General features: G+C 35.6%; 2 protein-coding genes across 2 annotated transcripts; one reads left to right on the forward strand and one right to left on the reverse strand.

Annotated features, from left to right (window-relative positions):
• Positions 1–816: 816 nt before the first annotated feature.
• On the forward strand, positions 817–3,133 carry LOC132175685 (elicitor-responsive protein 3). Its single transcript, XM_059587707.2, has 5 exons — positions 817–1,056; positions 1,670–1,735; positions 2,247–2,376; positions 2,615–2,729; positions 2,872–3,133. Exons 1-5 carry the CDS (start codon positions 990–992, stop codon positions 2,944–2,946), a joined length of 453 nt encoding a protein of 150 aa, XP_059443690.2. The 5' UTR covers positions 817–989; the 3' UTR covers positions 2,947–3,133.
• A 552-nt stretch (positions 3,134–3,685) lies between these two features.
• On the reverse strand, positions 3,686–22,087 carry LOC132173718 (uncharacterized). Its single transcript, XM_059585302.2, has 7 exons — positions 21,863–22,087; positions 19,485–19,724; positions 18,066–18,191; positions 16,501–16,596; positions 16,113–16,259; positions 5,732–5,795; positions 3,686–5,589 (listed from the first exon to the last, which is right to left on the reverse strand). The coding sequence occupies exons 1-7, from the start codon at positions 21,944–21,946 to the stop codon at positions 3,896–3,898; spliced, it is 2,451 nt and encodes an 816-aa protein (XP_059441285.2). The 5' UTR covers positions 21,947–22,087; the 3' UTR covers positions 3,686–3,895.
• Positions 22,088–22,448: the final 361 nt, after the last annotated feature.

Genomic DNA, 22,448 nt, shown 5'->3' on the forward strand with positions numbered 1-22,448 from the left:
TCTATTAATCATATAAAAAATACAAAGGAGAATCACATATTCTAAAGATATATTGACATTTAATAAATTTGGAGAAAAATTTGTCCATTTAAATTTATCATATTTAATGAATCTGTCACTTTTTTTTTTTTTTTCCTTAATTCATTGTATCTCTTTTCTTTTTTTTTTTGAAAGAAATTCATTGTATCTCACTGAATTGTAAATTGAACTCAAATTTGAACCATTTAATGAAAAATAGTAATTAGAACTCCTTAGTGTGACACTAAAAATCATCTTTACTTTTTGGATCCAATAATAATTTTTGGTGCCACGTAAGAAAGTGTGCACTTAAAATTTGAAAAGTGAGCGTGTAGCATAATAGCATTTCTCGAAATCTAGAGGAGCGTAATCATGTCGGAACTTCCTTAAACCCCTAGCATATAAAAATGTCATATATACATTTACACGTAAGATGCAAGTGCATTTTAAATTACATGTGAGAAGCACATATTGTTTTTAAATAAATTTAATTTCAATTTTATCCTCTATATTATTTCATACGCAAACTGACACAAAGTTTAGTTAGAAGGAACTCTTTATCCAATCGTGTCAAACCCATATTTGTAATTGTAAGTTGAGAGAAAATTACCTTTTTTTTTTTAATAAGTCCAACTCAGAATGGGCCGGGCCACATTAGCAGCACGTGGTTGACCATACGTTTGACACATGGTCCACGTGCCGCTCAACCGCAGCAAAGCCTGCGCCTGTGGCTCCCACACCGTCCATTCCCTTTGAAACGCGTCCTAATTCCTCGGCTACGACCTGGGTGGTCCGGTTCATCTCGGACCGGTTTGCTTCGCCCGTATTTACGTAGCGTTGTCTGACATTTTTCATGTTTCTCGTAAGATATTCTGAGAGAAAAGAGAGAGACAGGCGCAGCGATCAGATTCCATCATCGTCTTCGTTTTGGTCTCAATCTCTCGCGGATCTGTCCCTATCAATTTCCAAAAATGCCTCAAGGAACCCTCGAAGTCCTTCTTGTTAGTGCTAAGGGACTCGAAAACACCGATTATCTCAGTAAGTTTGATCTCAATTTTCTCTTTTGAATTTCCAGTTTTGATCGGTTTGGAGCTGACCCTTTTGATTTATTGTCCTATCGGTTTAACTTTTAAGATCTGGACTCTGTTTCTGTTTGGTAGGCAAGAAAACGGATGAAATTGAAGAAAACACCGTTGAATATATATATCATGTTTAATTTGTATTATATGAAATGATTTTTACGTAATTATATGAATGATGCACGTACAAGGAAAATTTAAAGAATAATAAGATTATGATGATGATGTTCATCTAATAACTATTTTTTCCTGTAATAGATGTGATTGTTCAAGAAAATATTTGGTATATATATATATATATATATATATATATATATATATATATATATATTTCTGAAGTCCACGTACGGCAAAATGACAGGTCTTTTTACCTTTTATAAATCGAAAAACTGTTCTTTTTCCTTTTGGTCTCACTGAAAAATAATTTTTACCCTTATTATTGCAATGCTTTTTTCAATTACTTCTGTTTAAAACAGTTTCATTGGCGAGACCCATCTAAAGATCCTGAGGATTGAGGAATATCGTTTACGATGACTAATTAAAGTATGTTTGATGTTAAATGTATATGGCAGATGACATGGATCCTTATGTCATCCTCATTTGCCGCACTCAAGAGCAAAAAAGCAGCGTTGCATCGGGTAGGCTCTCTCTGTTCAGCTCTGTTTTCTCCTATCGGTTTGGTTTGAAGGTTTTAAAACGTGCGATTTAAAAAAAGTTAGTAATTTCAAAATATAGTTAATCAAAACGTAATTTTTAAAAAGTTAAGCAATTGATAAAACCTATATATATATATATATATATATATACTTCACAAGATGTAGATTTTTTTATGTTTTCGAACTGAGATTATTTTTAAACGTACTCTCAAATATGACACTTTTTATGATTTTGTTTAAAAAACATGGATTTAGCCTACTAAATCTCGGGGCAAAACACACTATTCTTATTATATGTTCACGTTTCTGTGGCTGATCATGAACAAATATTCAACAGAGTTTCTATCAAAATGAAAGTTCCTTTGGTGAATGATAACAAGCATTCTACTAAATAGATTAAAAAAAAAAATGTTTAATTACAAAACGAGTGTTATATTCATGTCCTTTTAGTATGGGGATTCTGTTCTGTATTTTTGATAAATGATTCATGCAGGAAAAGGAACTGAGCCAGATTGGAATGAGAATTTTGTCTTCACCATTTCGGATGATGTTGTTTCAGAACTCACATTAAAAATAATGGACAGTGATGCTGGTACTGGCGATGATTTTGTGGGAGAAGCTAAGTGAGTGTCTCAGTTTTTGTTAAATCATCAATTGTCGTAAAAGTTTTAACTCGTGTTATACAATCACCACTTGAGTGAGCAAGAACCAATCAATCCTTGAAGCACATACACCACCCTTCTCATACTAATAAACATGGAAATAGAGATAATTTGGTTATCAATATTTGACATTTTGATGAAATTAATTTCTTAAAAGCATTCAAGACCCAGATTTTATTTGTTTTTATGATCCTTGCAGCATTTCACTAGAGCCTGTGTTTATGGAAGGAAGCCTCCCTCCAACAGCATACAATGTAGTAAAGGATGAAGAGTTTCGTGGAGAGATTAGAGTTGCCCTCACTTTCACTCCTGTGGTAATCCTCTTCTTTCTATAGCTTTTGTTTAATCAGCATCATAATCTATCTCCTTTAATGTAGAACAAAACTTATCTCACTACATGTTGAGTGTAATGGCATGATAATAATCAAAATCTATGTTGGCTGCTCTTCATCGTAGGTTCACGGTGGCCAAGATTTGCCTGTGGAAGAGGAAAGCTATGGTGGATGGAAAGAGTCTGCATTCAGAGAATGATCAAGCAATGTTCAGCAGCTTTTTCTATAAGTACTATGATCTGGGAATTGAAATAAATAGGCTACTTTGTTCGATTGATTTCAGCTTCCCTATCCCCTGCTTGATGGATTGTGATTCAATAACTATTTGATGATGCTGAGATTTGACAAAGCTCCTGGTTTGAATACAAAAGTTGATGGTTTGAATACATATATGTGACCAACCATCATATTGCAACGTTTTGTGATTGAAAATGATAGAAAAGTTGTTGCATATAACATTTCTCTTTATTTCATGGATTTACGAAAAGAAATCTAAACAACTTTATCACGCTATGCTAACGTGGCAGGTTATAATAACCTTTAGATCAATCTGATAAAATATATATATATATATATATATATATATATATATATATATATATATATATATATATAAGAATTACTAGGCACTATCATGTCAACCTAGTAAAATTAAAATGGGATAAAAGTGTAGTATAATATACTGTCATTTAAATGACGTAACATTATATATATTCTTAGATGCAATAAAACAAAATGCCCACCGAGTCGCAAAGTAAGTCTAAAAGTGATGCCCTATCTTTGATGTCAAGATAAGACAATTGAGGCTTGAGCCACACTTTTTAGCTGACCTGTTTGCGTTGGGCCAAAATCATTTTAAAAACTTGACTTTGTGCCATATATGGGTTTTTCTTTTGGGAATCATGGACCGTTGTGTTGCTACGAGTTTAGATTAGGCGCCTAATTCTCCATTGAAACTTCTGCTAAAAAATGAAAAAGAAACAATGTTACAACAGCTGTGACTCAAAATCCTCCCTGTTTTTGCTTTTGCCCCTATATCTTCTAAGCAGATGACACTGAGCATCAAGCCCTAGTTACAAATATTACAAAATACAAACAGCGAAAGGCAGATTTCTACTAACTATCTCAGATAACTAGCTGCCTTTCTTCTAGGAGTTTACATTTCCATGGAGATCCTTATTGCCTTCCAAGCAAGGTTGTTGAGAACCAACTCCACTGCAACTTGGCAAGCTCACATTTCCAGGCTCATGTCCTGACACAGGTTTTTCTGCTGAATCAAAATTGAACGAAATGTCGTTTTGGAAAGAGCTGGGTAAGCCAAAATCTGGCAATGCCAAACTACTATCCCTCTGCGCGTGAGAGATATCAAGTTGTTCCTGGAAGCTTCCTTGAATTGCCAAATTATCTTCCACGGGTATTGCACCAGTAAGAGTTTTGAATGCAAATTCTAGGCATGGGTCTGACCAAGAATCCCCGAAAGGAAAGGAGAACTGTGGTTCTATCATTATTTCACTTTGAGGCATTTGAGGTGTCTCTTTGGAAACAACTTGGGCTTCAAGAGGCTCTTTGCTCCTGTTTGATGATTCTCCAAGTACTGGAGTATTTAAGTTTGTAGAAGTATGATGTGCCGCAGGCTCCATAGCTAGCCCAGCCTCAAGCTGCTGAGATGGTCCATCTGCCAAAACCACTGGTGGAATGGCTTCACTTTCATGAGACTTTCTACTTGCATTTTGAAGAGCTCGTTTACTGGAAATCGAATTGGCCGCCATCTCAGGTTCAAATCCAGCAAGTCGACCTGAAGACCGAGGCGGTACTTTAAGCTCTTTTTTGTTCTTAGATTTCTTCACATTAACCCGGGTTCTATTGCTGCTCTTTTTTATTCCACCCTCAAGAGCATTCTCGTTTTGCGGGATCTCAACAGGCCTGTTATTAGTAGTGTCCTCCAGTGGCAATGCACCTGTAAGAGTCTTGATTGCAAATTCTAGGCATGGATCTGACCAAGAATTCACAAATGGACAGTAGGGTTGTTCTTGTTTCTCATCATCCATTGTTTCGGTTTCCAGCACCTCCAGTTGCTCTTTGGAAGCAGCTTGGTTTTCGAGAGGCCTCTTGCTCTTCTCTGATGGCTCTCCATGTAATGGATTGTTCAAGTCTTTAGAAGCATGATGTTCATTCACAGTTTCTTGCCCATCTTTGGGCTGCTCAGATGCTCCATTTGACAAACTACATGGAGCCAATCCTGCATCTGGACCAGCTCCACTTTCACTAAACTTCCTAGTTGAAACTCGAAAAGCTTGTTGACTGCGAACAGAGTTGACAACCTGCTCAGGTTCAAGCCCCGCAAGCCGTTTCGAAGATCGGCAAGGCATGTTAAACTCTTTCTTCTTCTTGGACTTGTTTAAGTTAATCTGATTTTTCCTAGTGCTCTTTTCCTTCATATTCTCAAGGCCATTCTTCTCCTGCAGGATATCAACCGCAGGAGTTAAAACACTCTCATCATTGGCAGGGAGACTTTTTTCCTTCATATTCTCAAGGCCATTCTTCTCCTGCAGGATATCAACCACAGGAGTTAAAACACGCTCATGATTGGCAGGGAGACTTTTTGGTCGACCTTTTCTCTTGGGGCCATCAGCTTTAGGCAATGTTGACCTCCCTGGATTAGAATTTTCCATCGTTTCAGCAGACTCTTTAATTGTATCCCCCACTGAATGCTTGCCTATGACAATCTCAGCTGTGGGAGCAAAAGCAACCCTCTGTTCAGCAGATACTTTACTTGCTCGCCCTCTCCTTGAGCTCTTGGCTTCTGCCGATACCAAGCTGTCCTTGTCAGAACTTCCCTTACCTGCAGTAAAAAGTTCGACACAGAAGAAATGCAGTTTAGTAAATAATTTGGTTCATTATTGAACTCCTCTTGACTTCGATCAACTTTTAGTATAATTGATGAATCATGCTACGAGAAGTGTTCATCATCTATGATCTCTCACCTGCAAAAGGCCTCTGTCTAGCTGCTGGGGGATTTAATTTCTGCCTTTTAGCTGCAGTTGATGGCTATAAGACCCCAAAAAAAAAGGCAAATATAAAATCAAAATCTTCCTCCGGAATAATGTCTAAACTGCCCAAAAAACACAATAAAATGGAGAAGTGTTCAATAAGGTTAATATGATTTGCATATAGCCAGTCATATCCACGTGGTTATAGTTGCAGTATATGAGAATCAGACTTGATCCAGGGGATCTCGGTATTCAGAATATTAAAGAAACTATGGACAAAAACTCTTGGTGTTTATGGAAGTAGGTAAAAGGGAATGAATTAAATGAGATTCACAGCCAACTGTTTACTGGATGGGATAAGTATACCGTTTAGTAGGTATAAAGAGTTGAATAGTACAATAGAAGAAAAAAGGAGAGAGTAAGGAAAAGAAAAGACTGCTTGTAAGAAAGTGAGACCCAAACATCAGGGTTATCCCCTTGGTAATTTATTATTTATATTAGCGTCTCCGGTAGCAAGTACATAAATGCCCTCTCATAAAATAACATAAACATAAACATAAAACATATAATAAATGTAGTTCAACAACACTCCCCCTCAAGTTGAGGCAAAAATATCTCGCATTCTCAACTTAAAATTGTGTGAAAGACATTACTCAAAACTCCCTCCATTAGAATATAGGCAAGTTGTTCTCCTATCTTTACATTACATATGGTGTACAAGCTAATCCTGATCACAATTTTTCCTTAAGAAAATGCCTGTAATCTCTACATGCTTAGTTCGGTCATGTTGGATTGGATTGTAAACAATGTTAAGGCTCGCTTTATTATCACAATACAGTCTCTTGGAATCTTTAGTCAAACCCAAGTTCTTTCAATAATATTTTATACCATAATATTTCCAACACTACATGAGTCATGGCTTTGAATTCTGCATCTGCACTGGACTTAGCAACCATATTCTGCTTTTTTACTACACTAAGTAACTAAATTATCTCCCACAAAAGTTTAATATCATAAAGTGGAAAATCGATCCATAACTGATCTAACCCAATCTACATCTGTGTAAGCTCCTATCTTCAAGTGATGTCGAGAAAAAAAACAAACCCTTACTAGGGGCAGATTATAAGTGGCGAAGGATCTGTTAGACTGCCTCTAGATAAGACTCTTGTGGCAAATGCATAAACTAACTCACCACACTAACTGCATATGTAATATTTGGATGAGTATGAGCCAAATAAATCAACTTGCCAACCAATTTGCCGATATCTGCCCATTTTCTGCTAGAGGACTCTTACTACTTTCACCCAACTGAATATTCGACTGTACCAAATTATCAATAGCTTTAAACCCGAGCATCAATAACATATTCTTGGTGAGAAACAAATACGCCATGTCTCAACCTGGTCACCTCAATAGCTAAAAAATTAGGGTTAATTACCTCCCCCCACCTCCCCTTTTTTTTTAAATGACCACTTATTTCATATAGCCCCATGAACTACCACTTGTCACACTCAACTGTCTTAAATTGTCATTTATTGGCAAAAAACCTCTCTGTTAGTCAAGATCGTTAAATCAAACGGAATGTAAATCTTTTGGACATAAAATGACAAAAATATCCTCAAATAAAAAATTAGGAAACATTCAGTTCCATTTCTTTCTCTCGGTTTTCTAAACAGAAAATTAGGAAACAAAGCTTACCAAAAGAAGAAAAAAAATATCAATATATCGAATTGCAACAAAAGAGAATCAATATTTTCATACAAAATCAAGATCGACATAATACTAGGAATCAAGCTGAGTACATACTCTTTCAATTTTATCTTTACAGAGGTTAGACTAATGCTCTATTTGGTTGCATGGAAACAAAACGGATTTTAGTAAGAATCAAAGTTTTTCTTTTTCTCTTCCTGCGGTTTCTTGGTAAATAAATAAAGCAAAGAATCAACGTAAAAGATCACTAACTTTTCTCTCTGAAATACTTTATTTGAGACGACGATACTGAATCTTACATCATCAGATCTGAAGCATGACACTCTAAAAACCAAGCCAAAGTAACCCTCTCTCTCTCTGTGTCATCCATAACCCTCTCTCCCCATCATCCAAACCACAACAACCCAACCCCAGCTTCTGATACAGAGCACCAAACCCATGGATACTTCATAGGTCAATCTAAACAATATGCATTAACACAAACAAAAACTAATTAGGAATATACCCTGATTTGTGCCAAAGGCAACAAAAAGTGAAGAACAAAAATCACTCTGACGTTTTTCATCAAGTTCAGCTTTTTCTCTCTCAGATCTATATATTTTGTGAAAATGGGTTTACAATGATTGATTGTGTATTGTATGTATTGATTTCTCATCCTACCTTCTTGTTTAGATGCAATACGACCTCATCTCGCTTCAAATCCGATGATGTAAGAATATCCCATGGTCCAGCCACCACCCCCAGGTGTTGGGGTGGTTTAGCCACCCTTAGGATGACTTTTTTCTTTTCTTTTGGTGGCTTTTTTCCTTCTTAGGGTATTTTCATCATTTTACATTCTTTTAACCATTTTGACTAACAACACAATTTTTTGTAAGAAAATGGTAGTTCAAGGAAGTTGAGTGTGACAAGTGAAAATTCATGGGGGAAATGTGTAGATGAGTGGCAGTTTGGAGGGGGGAAGGTAATTATTTCTAAAAAATATTCAGAATGCCCAAGTCTTTTATTTCAAAATCATTGGCAAGATAATTTTTTAATCATTGAATCTCCTCAACATTATTTCCTATAAATACAATATCATTTACATAAACAATAAGAGCAGATACCTTTATTTGAAAAGAATTCTTGATGAAAAGTGTATGATCAGCTCCACTTTGTTTATAAGCATAGTGCAGAAAAAACTCTCAAACTATGCCCTAAGAGATTGTTTCAGTCCATAGAATGCTTCCATATATACTTCTTCTAAGTCTCCATGAAGAAATACATTTTTCACATCAAGTTGGTAGAGTGACCAATATAAATTTGCTGCCAACGAGTGTAGGACTCAAATAGAGTTCATCTTTGTTACCAGGGCAAATGTCTCCTCATAGTCTATCCCATAGGTTTGTGTAAAACCTTTTGCAACCAATCTGGTCTTGTATCTTTCTACAAAACCATTTGTCTCATGTTTTACTGTAAATACTCATGTGTATCGAACAACCTTTTTTGCAATATACAATTCAATGAAATCCAAAGTGTTACTTTTGTGAGGGGCTTTCATCTCTTCCTGCATTGCTTCCCTCTACTTTGGGTCACTTATTTCTTTTAAATTTTGACGAATAGACACATAAGACAATTTGGACACAAAGAAACGAGATAAGAAACAAAGTTAGATGTGGATGTTGAGTACATCATTTAACTTCTTTAGAACATTCCTAGTAGACTCACCAAAATAGGATTTTGGTAAGCCAAATCATTAAAAGTCACAAAAAATGCTCCCCAATAGACTCAACAAATTATTAAAACTTATTTCCTCTCCCTTTTATTTCTTTTTCTCACTCTCAACCCACCCAAACGTTCACGTTGGAAGAGAACCTAGAGGAACACAAAGCCAAGCCAAGCTATCGATCACCACCGTTAGGAAAAGACAAATTTTAAAAAATATGACCATTAAGAAAAGACATTTTAAAAAATATGACTGTTTATGATAAGACAAATATTCAAAAATATGACAGTTAGGAAAATACAATTTTTAAAAAATATGAACATTAGAATAAGACAAATAGTCAGAAATATGACCGTTAGGAAAAGACAAACATTCAAAAATATAAATGTTAGAGAAAGAAAAAAGAAATCTTTGAAAAATAATATGTAAATAGAATAATAAAAGTGTATAGCTAAAATGGTGAGACTGTTGGGAATGCTTTAAAAAAGTTGATAGCTAAAATTGAGAAAAGTGATTTTTGAATAAGACAAATAGTCAGAAAGAATAAAGAAATCTTTGAAAAATAATATGTAATTAGAATAATAAAAGTGTATAGCTAAAATGGTGATTGCTGGGATTGCTTTAAAAAAGTTGATAGCTAAAATTGAGAAAAGTGATTTTTGGCTGTTTTGGCTAGTAAAATTTGGTGAGTTTACTAGGAATGCTCTTAGGTTGTGCAATAGGTAGATCTATATCACTGACAACAAATACTGAAGATTTTAAATTTGAGATAGAAGTAGAATTACCTTGATCAGAGTTTGATGTTTGGCAAGGAGCAAAGGAAATGGTCTTACTCTTCTGCCGTCTAAAGTAACCTCTTAACTTCTCCATTGGTGCCTACATGGCTTATTAGTCGGTGAAGGTGACGATTCATTCGCAGGAGGCTCTTTTTATGTTCTCACAAATTAGCAAGAATAGGTAAAGGAAATTTCTCTAGAAACTTATCTTCACTCTTTGACTTTGAGAAGTTTGGGCTGAGGGAAAATAAGATTGTGATTCAAAGAAAATCACATCCACCGACACAAAATGCTCCTATGATAGGGGATGATAACACTTGTAAGACTAAGACTTAGTGGGATGATAACCTAAGACACATTTGAGGACTCGAGGATCCAACTTACTCCAAGTTGGAGCATGGAGGTGGACAAAAGAAACATGTCCGAACACTCGAGAGTGAACAACAAATTGGGAAGAAAATAATGGCGAGGAAGTGTTTTAAAATCTAAGACACGAGATGGCATCTGACTGATAAGATATGCAGCGGTTAGTATGCATCACCCTAATAAGGTTTAGGAACATACATAGAAAACATTAAGGTTTGGGTTACCTCCAAAAGAAGCTGATTTTTCCACCCAACAAATCTGCTTTGTTAGGAAGTATTCACACAATTGGTTTGATGGAGGATGCCATTTTGACGAAAATTTGTACGAAGGTTACTAGATGGATATTCACCCCCATTATCAGAACGAACAAATTTTATAGAGGTATTAAATTTTGTCTTAATCATTTTGTAAAACAATTGGAAAACTAATAGCATATCACATTTGTCCTTTGATAGGTCCAAGTGGTCCAAGAATAATCATCAATAAACAAAATGAACCAACGATATCTAGATAAAGAAACCACTAGGAAAGGCTCCAAACATGAGTGTGAATGAGAACAAAAGGCTCAAAACTTTTATTAGTACTAGGAGGAAAAGAGACTCGATAGTGTTTGGTCAGCTCACAAATTTCACACTAAAACTTTTTTTTTTTTTTTTGATAAATAATAAATATATTATCAAACGCGTAGAGGGGCGCAACCTATGTACATAAGATATATACAAAGTATCCCCTACAGATTAGAAAAAGAATTACATAACTCTAAGAAATCAGAAAAAGTAGAATCATGCAATTGAGGCCAAGTCACTCTCCAAGAGAACAAAGCAGTTAACGCCAATTTCCGCAATTCAATCATGCCGCTCTCACGATCCTCAAAGCTTCGTGCATTCCATTCTTGCCATAGACACCACATCACACACAATGGAATTAGCCTCCATATGTGCAAAGCAAGCCGATTACCCAACTGTCTCCTCCAACTCTCCAAACAATCAAATCATCTTTCTCGGCATAACCCAACTAACTCCAAAAAGTTGAAGAAATACATTCCATATCTCAGTCGCAACCTCATAATGCAGGAGTAGATGGTCAATGGATTCTCCACATTTTTTACACATGTAACACCACTCCATCACCATAACATTCCTCTTCCGTAAATTATCCAAAGTGAGGATTTTTCCTAAAACCACCGTCCACACAAAGAAAGCCACACTCTTAGAAACATTATTATGTAAAAATAAAGGAAGCATGCATTGCAACAAGAAAAGAACGAAGGATGCCTCGGTCATTGATGTTAAGAGTCAAATTCTTGCTGCAAAAGTCATTTGACTGTACCGTGTGATAAGCCTGTTTGAGCCAACCATGAGTCTTGGGATAAGAATCCAGATAGGAAAAACCATCCCTCAAGCTACCTCGCCAGTCATCTCCTCCATAACTAAGTCCTCAAAACAGTAATGAGAATAAAATATGAATCTACAATTCAAATCAAGGGTAGTACGCGTAATACAATAGATTAGTGGCATGGTTATATAAAGAACGATGACAAGGTCCAAACAAAGGTGAGAGAGAACCATAAGTATTCTAACTTTTTTCCAATCGAAACAAAGGTTATAAGTGGAAAATAAAGAAGATAAAAAGGTCATATGATCGGAGGCCCTCGAATCAATGATCCAAGGGTTGTTAGATTTAGTGGAGGATGCGTTCAAAGCAAAGGCGAAATTACTTGTATGAACAAGCGAGGAGGATGCAGTAGTGGATTGTTCATGTTGAGCCATAAGTCGACGAAGAGTGTCTACCTCTTCCTTTTTGAGTGCACTAGTGTTAAAGTAGGGCTAGGAGTAGGTGTGGAAAGTGTCGTCATTACCATATAAATGTTATTGGCACAAGACCAAGTTACACCTCCTCAAAGACGCCTTCTACCTCTTATGGGACGACCATGAAGTCTCCAACAAGTTTCCTAGTACGCCTTGTCTTGTCTTGTTACAGTGACCACAAAAATAGCTTGTCTTTGTCGTCTAGGGTAGTATTTGTCACCTTCCCCCCATCACAATTCACAACTCTTGTAATCTCCTTTACTAGTGCATTGAGATTCAGTGACTAAGGCAGATTGCTCCTATGAAGCGGAGTGGAGCATAGTACTATGACTCTCCTCATTCTGAACATATGCAAATATCTCCCTTAAAGAAGGAAGAGGATCCTTTCACATAATTTGAACTCGAACTACATCATATTCTTAATTCAAACCCATGAGGAACTCAGAGATACAACCCTCTTCTATCATTCTACGGATTTATGCATCTGTTGCACACTTGGTTTGGAAGTTCTAATAATGATCCAAATCCTACCACAAACCATGAAGTTATGAAAATACATAGCTACAGACCACTCACTTTGGGGTTGTTCCATGAATCTGACATTTTAGTTCATATGTGCTGCATTATCCATTTTAGAATAGGTTTGAACTTCCAAATCCCAACTTTCCTTTGCAGTGTGAAGAAATAAATGTCCTTCGCTAGGCTATGGTTTGCCTAGAGTGCAATAGCCAAGACATAGTAATGGAATTTTTAGCTTCCCATTTATAGTAGGACCATCCAGCGGTGGTTCAATGATCTTACCATTTAAGAATAGGTTTAAACTTCCAAATCCCAACTTTCCTTTGCAGTGTGAAGAAATAAATGTCCTTCGCTAGGCTATGGTTGCCTAGAGTGCAATAGCCAAGACATAGTAATGGAATTTTTAGCTTCCCATTTATAGTAGGACCATCCAGCGGTGGTTCAATGATCTTACCATTTAAATATCCCATTTTTCCTTTACTCTTAACATATAAGAGTGTTGACGCTGAACAAGCAAGGCAGTTAAGCCCATCCAATTTTACTATTGTGATATGAATAGTTCAACTGTCAATAAGAAGGCAGGCTCCACACCCTGGAAAGATATGCATGTTCAGGTTACGTATCTTTGAAAACACAAAACACTTATTGCTTTAAAAAATAGGAAGGTTGCCTCACGACAACCACCAATGGAAGAGCGGGTGTGTAAGGACCGAGGAAAAAGCAATAGCCACATTTGCACTATCGTTACAAAAGACTAGTCAACTTGAAACTCCCCAAGAATCACTTACAAAGCTCAATTTCATCTAGTAAACAATATGAGACTTAGCACCCATGACTCTCTTTATAAACTACCCACTCTATGTGGGCTAGTCATCTTACCAATATGTAACCGGAGTGTTAAAAACTCCCCTCTTAAATCTTTGACATCCTCGTTAAGGCCATGTCATGCAATGGTCTAGTACCACATGGCGTTACAACCTGATTCTGATACCATTTGTAACGACCCAGGAAAAAACGCTAGTAACATCACCCAAAAATGAATAGTTAATTTGGAACTTTCCTAAAATCACTCATAAAGCCCAGTTTCACCTAATAAGTAAGTAATGTGGGACTTACCACTTATGTGTCTTTATAAATCACCCACTTTATGTGGACTACTCATTTTTTCAATATGGGACCGAAGTGTTACAATGTAACCGTGCAACCACCCCATCAGGTTAGCCTCAACAAGACAGTGGTAGCCAAGTAGCCACCCCAACAAGACAAAGGTGGCCATGCAGCCACCCTACTTATAAATAAATAATAAATCATGCTTCACACCTGAAAAAATACGCATGTTCATATCATTGAAAACACAACACACTTTCAAAAAGTTCACCAAACAGTCTTCTTTTGTGGCACCCACAAAAGAGACTTTTCAAATGTGAACCGTACCAAAAACGCTTATCAATTTTTTTATTTTTTTATTTATATATATATATATCAAAAGCTTTTCAAATAAAAAAACGAAACAAATACTTTTCAAAATGTTTAACAAGCATAGCCCAAGATTTCTTTTTTTTTTTTAAAAAAAAAGAACACCCTAGACTAAGACGATGGACACTTTTCACATCCTTAATAAGCAAAATCAAGCATTGACACCGATCTGAAACAATCCCAAGGCCATGGTTGTCAAGTTTTCAAGCATGTCCGTGAATGCCACCAGACGCCACTCATTGACCACCTTCAAGACACATAGAATGCCCATGTGCTTTTTAACGCAGTCCTACTGCCCATGTTGGCCTTAACATCCATACGGCTAATGTCAACGGCCAGACACCACAAAATGTCAAAAAAACTGTTTTTTTGTAGGTTTTTCTAGGATTTGATTGCTCTGATGCCAAGTCGAATAGTATAATGGGAAGAAAAAAAAGAGAGAAAAGAAACTAAGATAGTAGGGAAAAGAAAAGATTGCTTGTGTGAGAGTGAGACCCAAAACTTAGGGTTTTCCTCCTGGTAATGTCTTATTTATATAGTATCTCATGGTGCAGTACATAAATCCTCTCTTATAAAATAAAAGTAGTTCAACAACATAAGTTGACATACTTGAAATTTAACCTGTAACAGTATCAAAGAATGAAATCTAAAAGCACTAGCCAAATTAAATGTAACAAACAAAGAAATAGAGACTAGTTTTAAGCAAGATGAATGGAGGGTTTTTTTAATAAATAATATGGTGAAATTGGAAAAATGAAAATGCATATAGTTTTCTCACAGCCTTAAAGGTATAAAAGAAGTTGTTATTCTCTTTTAGGACAGAGAGATTGCTAATTAATGATCTATTTTTTCTTTTTTAATCAATGAAAATTGGTATGTTCTCTAATGCAATGTGAGATTTTTCATTCATTGTTAACTGAAAATACTAGGGATTGTAAGGTGTAATATCACAAGTTTTAGAAATTTGATACAGAATTAATTGAAATTACTAGGGACACCATTGCATAAAAAAGATAAATGACATGACTGGTATCATGAATACATTACTTGTAGGACTAAACGAGCCGAGCCAAGTTGAGCAATAAGGTGTTCCAGCTTTGTTTTACTCTCAAGTTGAACACAAGCTTAAGTCAGATCTCATTGTTATGTTCAAGTTTGGTTTGTTAATTTCTAGAATGAGCTCAAACTTGCTCACAATCTCTGTTGACTTTGTAACGTAAATTAACTTAATTAATTTTTCACTCAAAAAGCCTATATTTCTGCCTTTTTGTTGGTTCACATTAGACACCAAATTATATTATGAATTTCATTAATTAATTCATTTATATTTAAGGAACAAAAAAGTTTTATAAAATGTGAAATGCAAATTTGTTTTTTTTTTTTTTTGTAAACAAATTTGCATTTAAGTTGCCCAGCTTAATATCAACTATAACCACTTAGGAAGGAATTGCTAAACTGAACAATGGACATGTAGTTATAATGATGGTAAATGATGATGTATTATACTCTATTACATCCAACAAACTAGATTCAATGTTTGTTTAATTTTTTTTTTTTCATTAGTAAGTTATACATGCACCCAAAGGATCTTCAACCCACTACCTAATCCTTTATTCCATTCTTATGCAGGAAAGAAGTGCCATTTAAATTAGAGTTCATTGACTCAATGCTTGTTTGAACATTACAGCAAATGAATGTTTGACACCAAATGATAAAGTATCTACAACCCTAATGCTTTGTCCATATATGTTTTCTTTTCCTTTTTGATTATTGTTGACATTCCAAATCTTTATCCAAATGTAAGTAAAAATTTTAAAGTTTGATAAAAGAGTTTCAGATACCATTTAATATTCTTCCTATTCCTAAGTTCTAAACAATTTTTTTTTTTTGCCAACATTCTCTAAAGTCAATAGAAAATTAACATTCTATCCAATGTTATAGTGCCAAAGTTTCGCTATTAAATGAAATCAATGCATATGTTCTATCCTTAGATATCAGCAACACAGGTGCAGACTTACTGAGATTTCACCGTTAATCAACTCTTCATTGTTGATGCAGCTTTCCTTTGGTTTAAATGCATTTCTACTAATCTCTCCGGTTTCTAGATAGCGCAAAACATCCTTTTTGGAGCGGAACTTATATCCACTTCTCGGATCTGTGTAATACTGTAGCAAGGAGGTACCAATCAAAATTCATATATTGTGTAGGAATTTGATAACTTTAGTACAAAAGTCATTAAAAATAAATTGCACCTAGTTGACAGTGCTGTCACTCTAGACAGGATGCACAATTGGAATAGATACATATTTGCCTCAATGTGTGTGCATGTGTGTGGAAGGAAGAGAGAGGGACAGGGTGAAGAAATGCCTGCAACTGGACCAAACATGGGCATACAAGATTCCATACCGGGTCCCTTCTAATTCCCAATGCATTCTTTCTTGTCTTGATTTCCTTTATCCACCCTGCTGGTAAATCCTCCGCTGTACACTTCTCGACTACAACCTAGAAAATACTCGAATTATTAGAGATGTATATCAGATTAACTAAAGGTACTAACGTAAATTTACATGTATGCAAAATAAAATGACACCATAACTTCTGTATATTATGGAACAAATGTTCCTAGCTAATGGTGCATTAATGATTGTCGCCTTTTTGTCTGGATGTGCAAAGTGCTTTTTTAGTCTTGAGACACCGGACCACCTCGGGTTTAGATCTAGTAAATGGATTACCTTGGGAAATGAAAGGCTGCAAAAGAATATCTCGGGAATGTAAACTTCACACAAATTGAAGAAATAGAGTGCATGTGTGATGAGAGTTTTTCGAAGTCACAGGTGATCATTCAGAGCAATGAGAGAAGTGCTGTAGTAAGATCTCCCATGTACAACTCCTTGCAGTAATAAGGAGTTAAAGGAACAGGTTTAGCCGAAACATTATTTATTTTATTAGCAAGCTGGACTTTCAGATTAATGAACAGATATTGACACTAAGTTATAACAATTAAGAAGTTTTGTGGGCTTACTTTTGGTATCACCAGGGACAAAGGTAGAAATTAGTATAGGTAGGGGCCAAGGGCCAAAAAATTTTGTTGGTAGGGGCAAGTAGGCAAAAAAAAAAAAAAAAAAATTACCTTATAAATTTATTTTTACCTTGAAATTTTTTTCCCAGCCCCCCCCCCCCCCCCCCCCCCCCCCCCCTGGGTATCACCATGGCAATTTCTCTCATACAGCAACTTCAATCGGCCATGGGGAAAATTGAATCACTTGTTTCACGATGAGAGAGAAAAATAGTCTAGATAACTTTAGGGGAAAATCAAATTGGTGGTTTTCAGGATGAAGAGGGCAAACAGATTCTGGACAACTTTCCAAATCAACACGAACCAGGGTCCAGTGGCAAGACATCAACCGGAAAATCTAAATATAACCTCAATGCAGTAGATATTTTCTGGAGTCAAGGATCATATTTGTCATTACAAAGTAGTCAAACTAAGCAGAAATAATATGATGGTGCTCACAAAAAGTGGAATGAGATTTCCTGTAAAAGAAAGGACAACTACAGTAGAAGCTCACATGAAAGCCGTATTTGCTCTTTCTGAGAAGAACTTTTGTGGTTTGAAGTTTAAGTTGGGTTTGGATGGTAATTTTCTTTGGTTGCTGCTGCCTAGCTTGTTTTCTGAGATCCTTAAAACATTGTTAGAGTTGCCTCATACATTTTTGCGTAGTTAGACTTTTTATTCTTTATGTGTCTGTAAAGTAAACCTTTTTGTATTCACAAATGTTCTCATATAACCCTATTATTTATCATTAAAGATGAACCTACTTTATAAGGTACAAAAAAAACTTCCCAAACTTGACAAAACATTGTTACTAATACATGTTCTATAGGAGAGAGAGAACAACACTATCCAGTAAAAAAAATTACAAAAATGAAAAGAATGCATGAGAAAATTTATGGGAATGAACTTTGCTCACCAAAGGCAGACCAATATCTGGTTTTCTCTTTATGGGTGTCCTACTACCCAGCTTTAAAGTTTTGAGATATTGAAACACCTGTGGCTTGGAATAGAATTTACATCCGGTCAATGGATCAAGATAACACTGCAACAAGAAAGCAATCACATGAAAGAATTAATGACCAATATTTCCGAAGAACTTCATCACAAGGATGGATGCTATGTAGATGACCTCATTCTACAACTTGAGCAAGGCTGGCCAGGTATAGCAGACTCTGGTTGGCAAAGTACAAGTCGAAAGAGTCCTAAACTTTCTTAATAAACAATTGTTTTCACAAAATAGAGTACTTTCATATTATCAAATGTTTCCATTGATAAAAAATTTAAAATGCCTATAATTAATAATGAACTGGTAAAGTTGGTTTGAAGAATTATTTCCAGACAGAATAGGGATTGAACAGAGCACTGTTAAGGGGTAAACAATCGCTAGAAATTTACCATACCAACAAATCTTGACAGGAGATTAGATTAAGGCCCAGCATTAAAGAGTATGGAATCACGTTATACTCAAGTATGTAGCTTTCTCAGTAATAGTACACTAATAAAATTTATCTTAAAAATCACTCAGGATATTGTTTAGCACATAGCATCCATCAAAACCACTAGAAGATACTGCCAAAACTCTGATCTAATTGTATCTTCATCAATTCCTTTAGTAGGGCTGGAACCTTTCTCAAGGGAGGAACCTTTGCCAAGGGGAGAATTTTTGTATATCATACAATCATTTTTTTTGAAAGTATATATCATACAATCATACTATATCTAATTCGTAGGACTAAAGAATATTGCAGGAAATACAAGGTATAAAATGTTAAAAGTCACTTATCAAAAAAAAAAAAAAAAATGTTAAAAGTCTCCAATTAAGTGTTTGAACAGGAGAAGAAAATAAAATTTGACTGAAAGACTAATTTCAGCATAATCTTTGAAAGTTATCTTCTTGAGTCTATAGAGACCAATATGCACAATAAGTAAATAAATAAATGAAATTTGAATCAAAAAGGAATATATCAAATAACTGTTACCAACAAATAGATATCAATTAATTACCATAAATTTAAAAATGGAACATTTGCTTTCCTGATGCACGTGCTGATGGGCATGTGATATGCCAACTATCTACTTTAAATTTATGGCTAATTCGTGATTAGTAGCATATAGAAATTCCTCATTTCAACCAACTATAAAGGCAATACAAGGAAAAGAATCAGCCACTAGTGATGCATTAGAAAACCAAAAATAGTAGACATAAAACATCAAAGCTCCCTGACATTGCATCTGCCATGCATGGGGGGGGGGGGGGGGGGGTTTGAAGTTATAAAATGGTAGAAGTCCATGCAATGCAAGTGAAAAAAGATCACTTAATAAATGTACATCATACCTTGTACTTTGCTCCAATTTTTGGCCCACTGTTCCGGGTTCTCACCTCCACATTCCAACCTTTAGGTAACCATTCAGGATGTTCATTGGTTCTTACTGCCTTAGGATTGTTTCTAGAGTGCCTTTTGGTGTTTCTATTAGATGGCTGAGGCCTTCTACCTTTTCTGCTACTAACTTTTGTATGGTGGATAACTTCATCCTTGGAGAAGAACTTCTTCCCAGTTTCCAAATTTGTGTAAAACTACAAAATCAGAAAAAAAAACATATATATATATATATCATAAGAATCATAGCAGCTCCATGACCAGATAATTGGTCCTAGTGTTCTTCATTTCAATTTGAAACTTTCTTGGTCTTTAGTTACTTATTCCCTTTGTTACTTGTAAGCCACCATGCAATTCTAACTTTATTGCTCCTTTGCCAAGAGGCCAAAGTAAAAGAGAAGATACTTATAAACTATTACTCCAAGATAACATTAGGGCTCCTAATTTTCCTTCCTTTGTCTTTTCAGCAAATGAAAAGAGCTTATAGGTCATAAACATAAATAAAGGCTAAATGAAAACAAAACGAAAAGTGGTTTCATCACATGTGGATCAATTAAACAGATATACAACTAACATGTAGCAAAAAATAGTAATGACTCACACAACTATAACTCTAAATACTAGCATAGAGCCATTATTTGTCCGTGATAGTCCTATTAAGATCTTGTTTGTCAGGGGGGGTCTTTACGAAAAGAAGTCTACATTTTTTAAGTTCTGGTAGCCAAACATGAAGTAGACCCAATGAAGTAGCCTTTTGAAATATTTGAATAACCACAACAAAAAGAAAAATCAAGTAACATGTATAGCAAGCTTCCATGATTATCGGGTCGCTCCTATTAAAAATTGTGCAAGTGTGCACATCTGGGTTTTCCCTGCCATGCTCTAACGATTGACAAGAGAAGGTGATATGGATTCCCAAGACGCCAAAATTCCGAACAGCAAAAAAATCTTCCTTCGTCAAATCGCTTCACAGTTACAAACTCATAACAATACATGCTTCTCATGCAAGTGAACGACCAGACTAGGATCATTAGTGTATTTAAGCCAAACCACAAATTAAGAAATAGCACTAGCTCCTCAACTCCAAATGCAAACCTATTTAACACACAATCAAACGTCTTGGTTGCTTGTACATATTCCAATAAGCTGCATGCAATCCCTTTTCTTCCATCATGCGAAAATTTTCAAACACTCACGAAAAAAACAACATTGACAACTAGGGGTGCTCAAACAATTATAACCGGCGGTTATTGGCTATAACTGCAACCGCATTGGGCGGCTATCGATTTTTAATAACCGCAACCGCCTAAACGGTTAGCGGTTATTTTATAACCGGCGGTTAGCTGTTATTCAATCCAATAATCGGCTTTTTTAATATGGTCTTTTAGGCTTTTTAAATGTTTTGAGCCTTTAATTGGTCTATTTTTTGGGCTTATTTTATGGGATTTGCCTATTTTTTGGACTTATTTTAAGGGTTTCAAGCCAAACTGTTCCAAAAAAAGATGAAAAAAAAAAAACATGTTTTTTGGGCCAACCAATATTTTTGAATAAGGTTTAGCCCAAAACATCACATACTACATTATATATTTCACATACATAGTCATAAATAGCCAAAATCCATTAATCCAAATACAAATGAAAAAATTAATATATATATATATATATATATATATATATATATATATATATATATATATATATATATAACGTAGGAGAACTTTACTTAGATTAATTGCATGTCGCAAACGCATACTGTACAACAATCCTCACCGTTAATCAAACTCTTACGGGTAACTGACCCTACCCGCCAGAACCAGTTACCAGGTAATCCGGGAGCTTTCATCTCTGACGGGCTAAGCAGTTTATCCTCATGCCCAGGAGGCATATATATATATATATATATGAAGGCGGTTAGCGGTTATTATTGCCTTGCCCTGTCCCTAAAACTGCTAACCGCAACTACCCTATGCAGTAGTGGTTTTGCCTACCAAAGTGGTTAGGAGTTAACAGTTAGCGGTTAGCAGGGCGGTTATAACTGCCCCGTTTGAGGAGCCCTCAATGACAACCATTGCAGCTAACTTATACAAATTGCATGAGCTAAACAAAGCACCATGGTCTACACCAATATACAAAAATAACAATAGGCCCATTAAAGATAAGCAATCATGCACACATATTTGATCATAGAGCTCGACCATTCAACGATTAATATCGTCGTGATTAAATACATCTGTAAAATACAGCTACAAAAGGTACGAAATTTTAACGATTAAGCACTAAAACCCCCCAAAGTTGAACAAAAATGCAAAAATTAAGCTGAAATGTTAGAAATTACCCTAATTTTGCGACCGGTTTTCTGCACTTTGAATTGGACGACCCAGCCGGAGGGAAGCCAGTCCGGCGAGTTCCGGGCCACCATGTCGCCGGAATCCCAGGTCTCCGTTGACAAGATGGCAGAACGTGACACTTCTTCGGCGATCCTCACTCTCTCGATCGATAATGCCTCTGCCAGCTTTGGGCTTTTGCTTTGTGAAACGGTGAGGGAGAAATGCAAACTGTGAGTGAAACTAAATAATGTATGTGTTAATTGAGTGAAATGAGTCTGATGCCACGTGTTTGTAATTCAACGATTAGGTTAAGAAGATTCTCTTTGAGTTAGGTGCGTTGACAACAGAGCTGTCCCACTTAACCGGACAAGGAAATTTTGTGGTACTTTTTTAATAATTTAGAAAAGTGTAATGCTAAGTACAATTTTTTTTTTTTTTTAAATATTTTAAAAGTTAATGTGATTTTTAAAATTACTATTAAATTTTAGATGAATTACACTTGAATTTTGATCAAATAGTAATTTTAAAAGTCACATTAATTTTATGAAGATTTTAGAAAGATAAAAAGATGGTACCTAGTATTACTCTTTAAAA

This window comes from Corylus avellana, chromosome 3 (assembly GCF_965113065.1).
Source record: "Corylus avellana chromosome 3, dhCorAvel1.hap1.2, whole genome shotgun sequence".
Classification (NCBI taxonomy): Eukaryota; Viridiplantae; Streptophyta; class Magnoliopsida; order Fagales; family Betulaceae; genus Corylus; species Corylus avellana.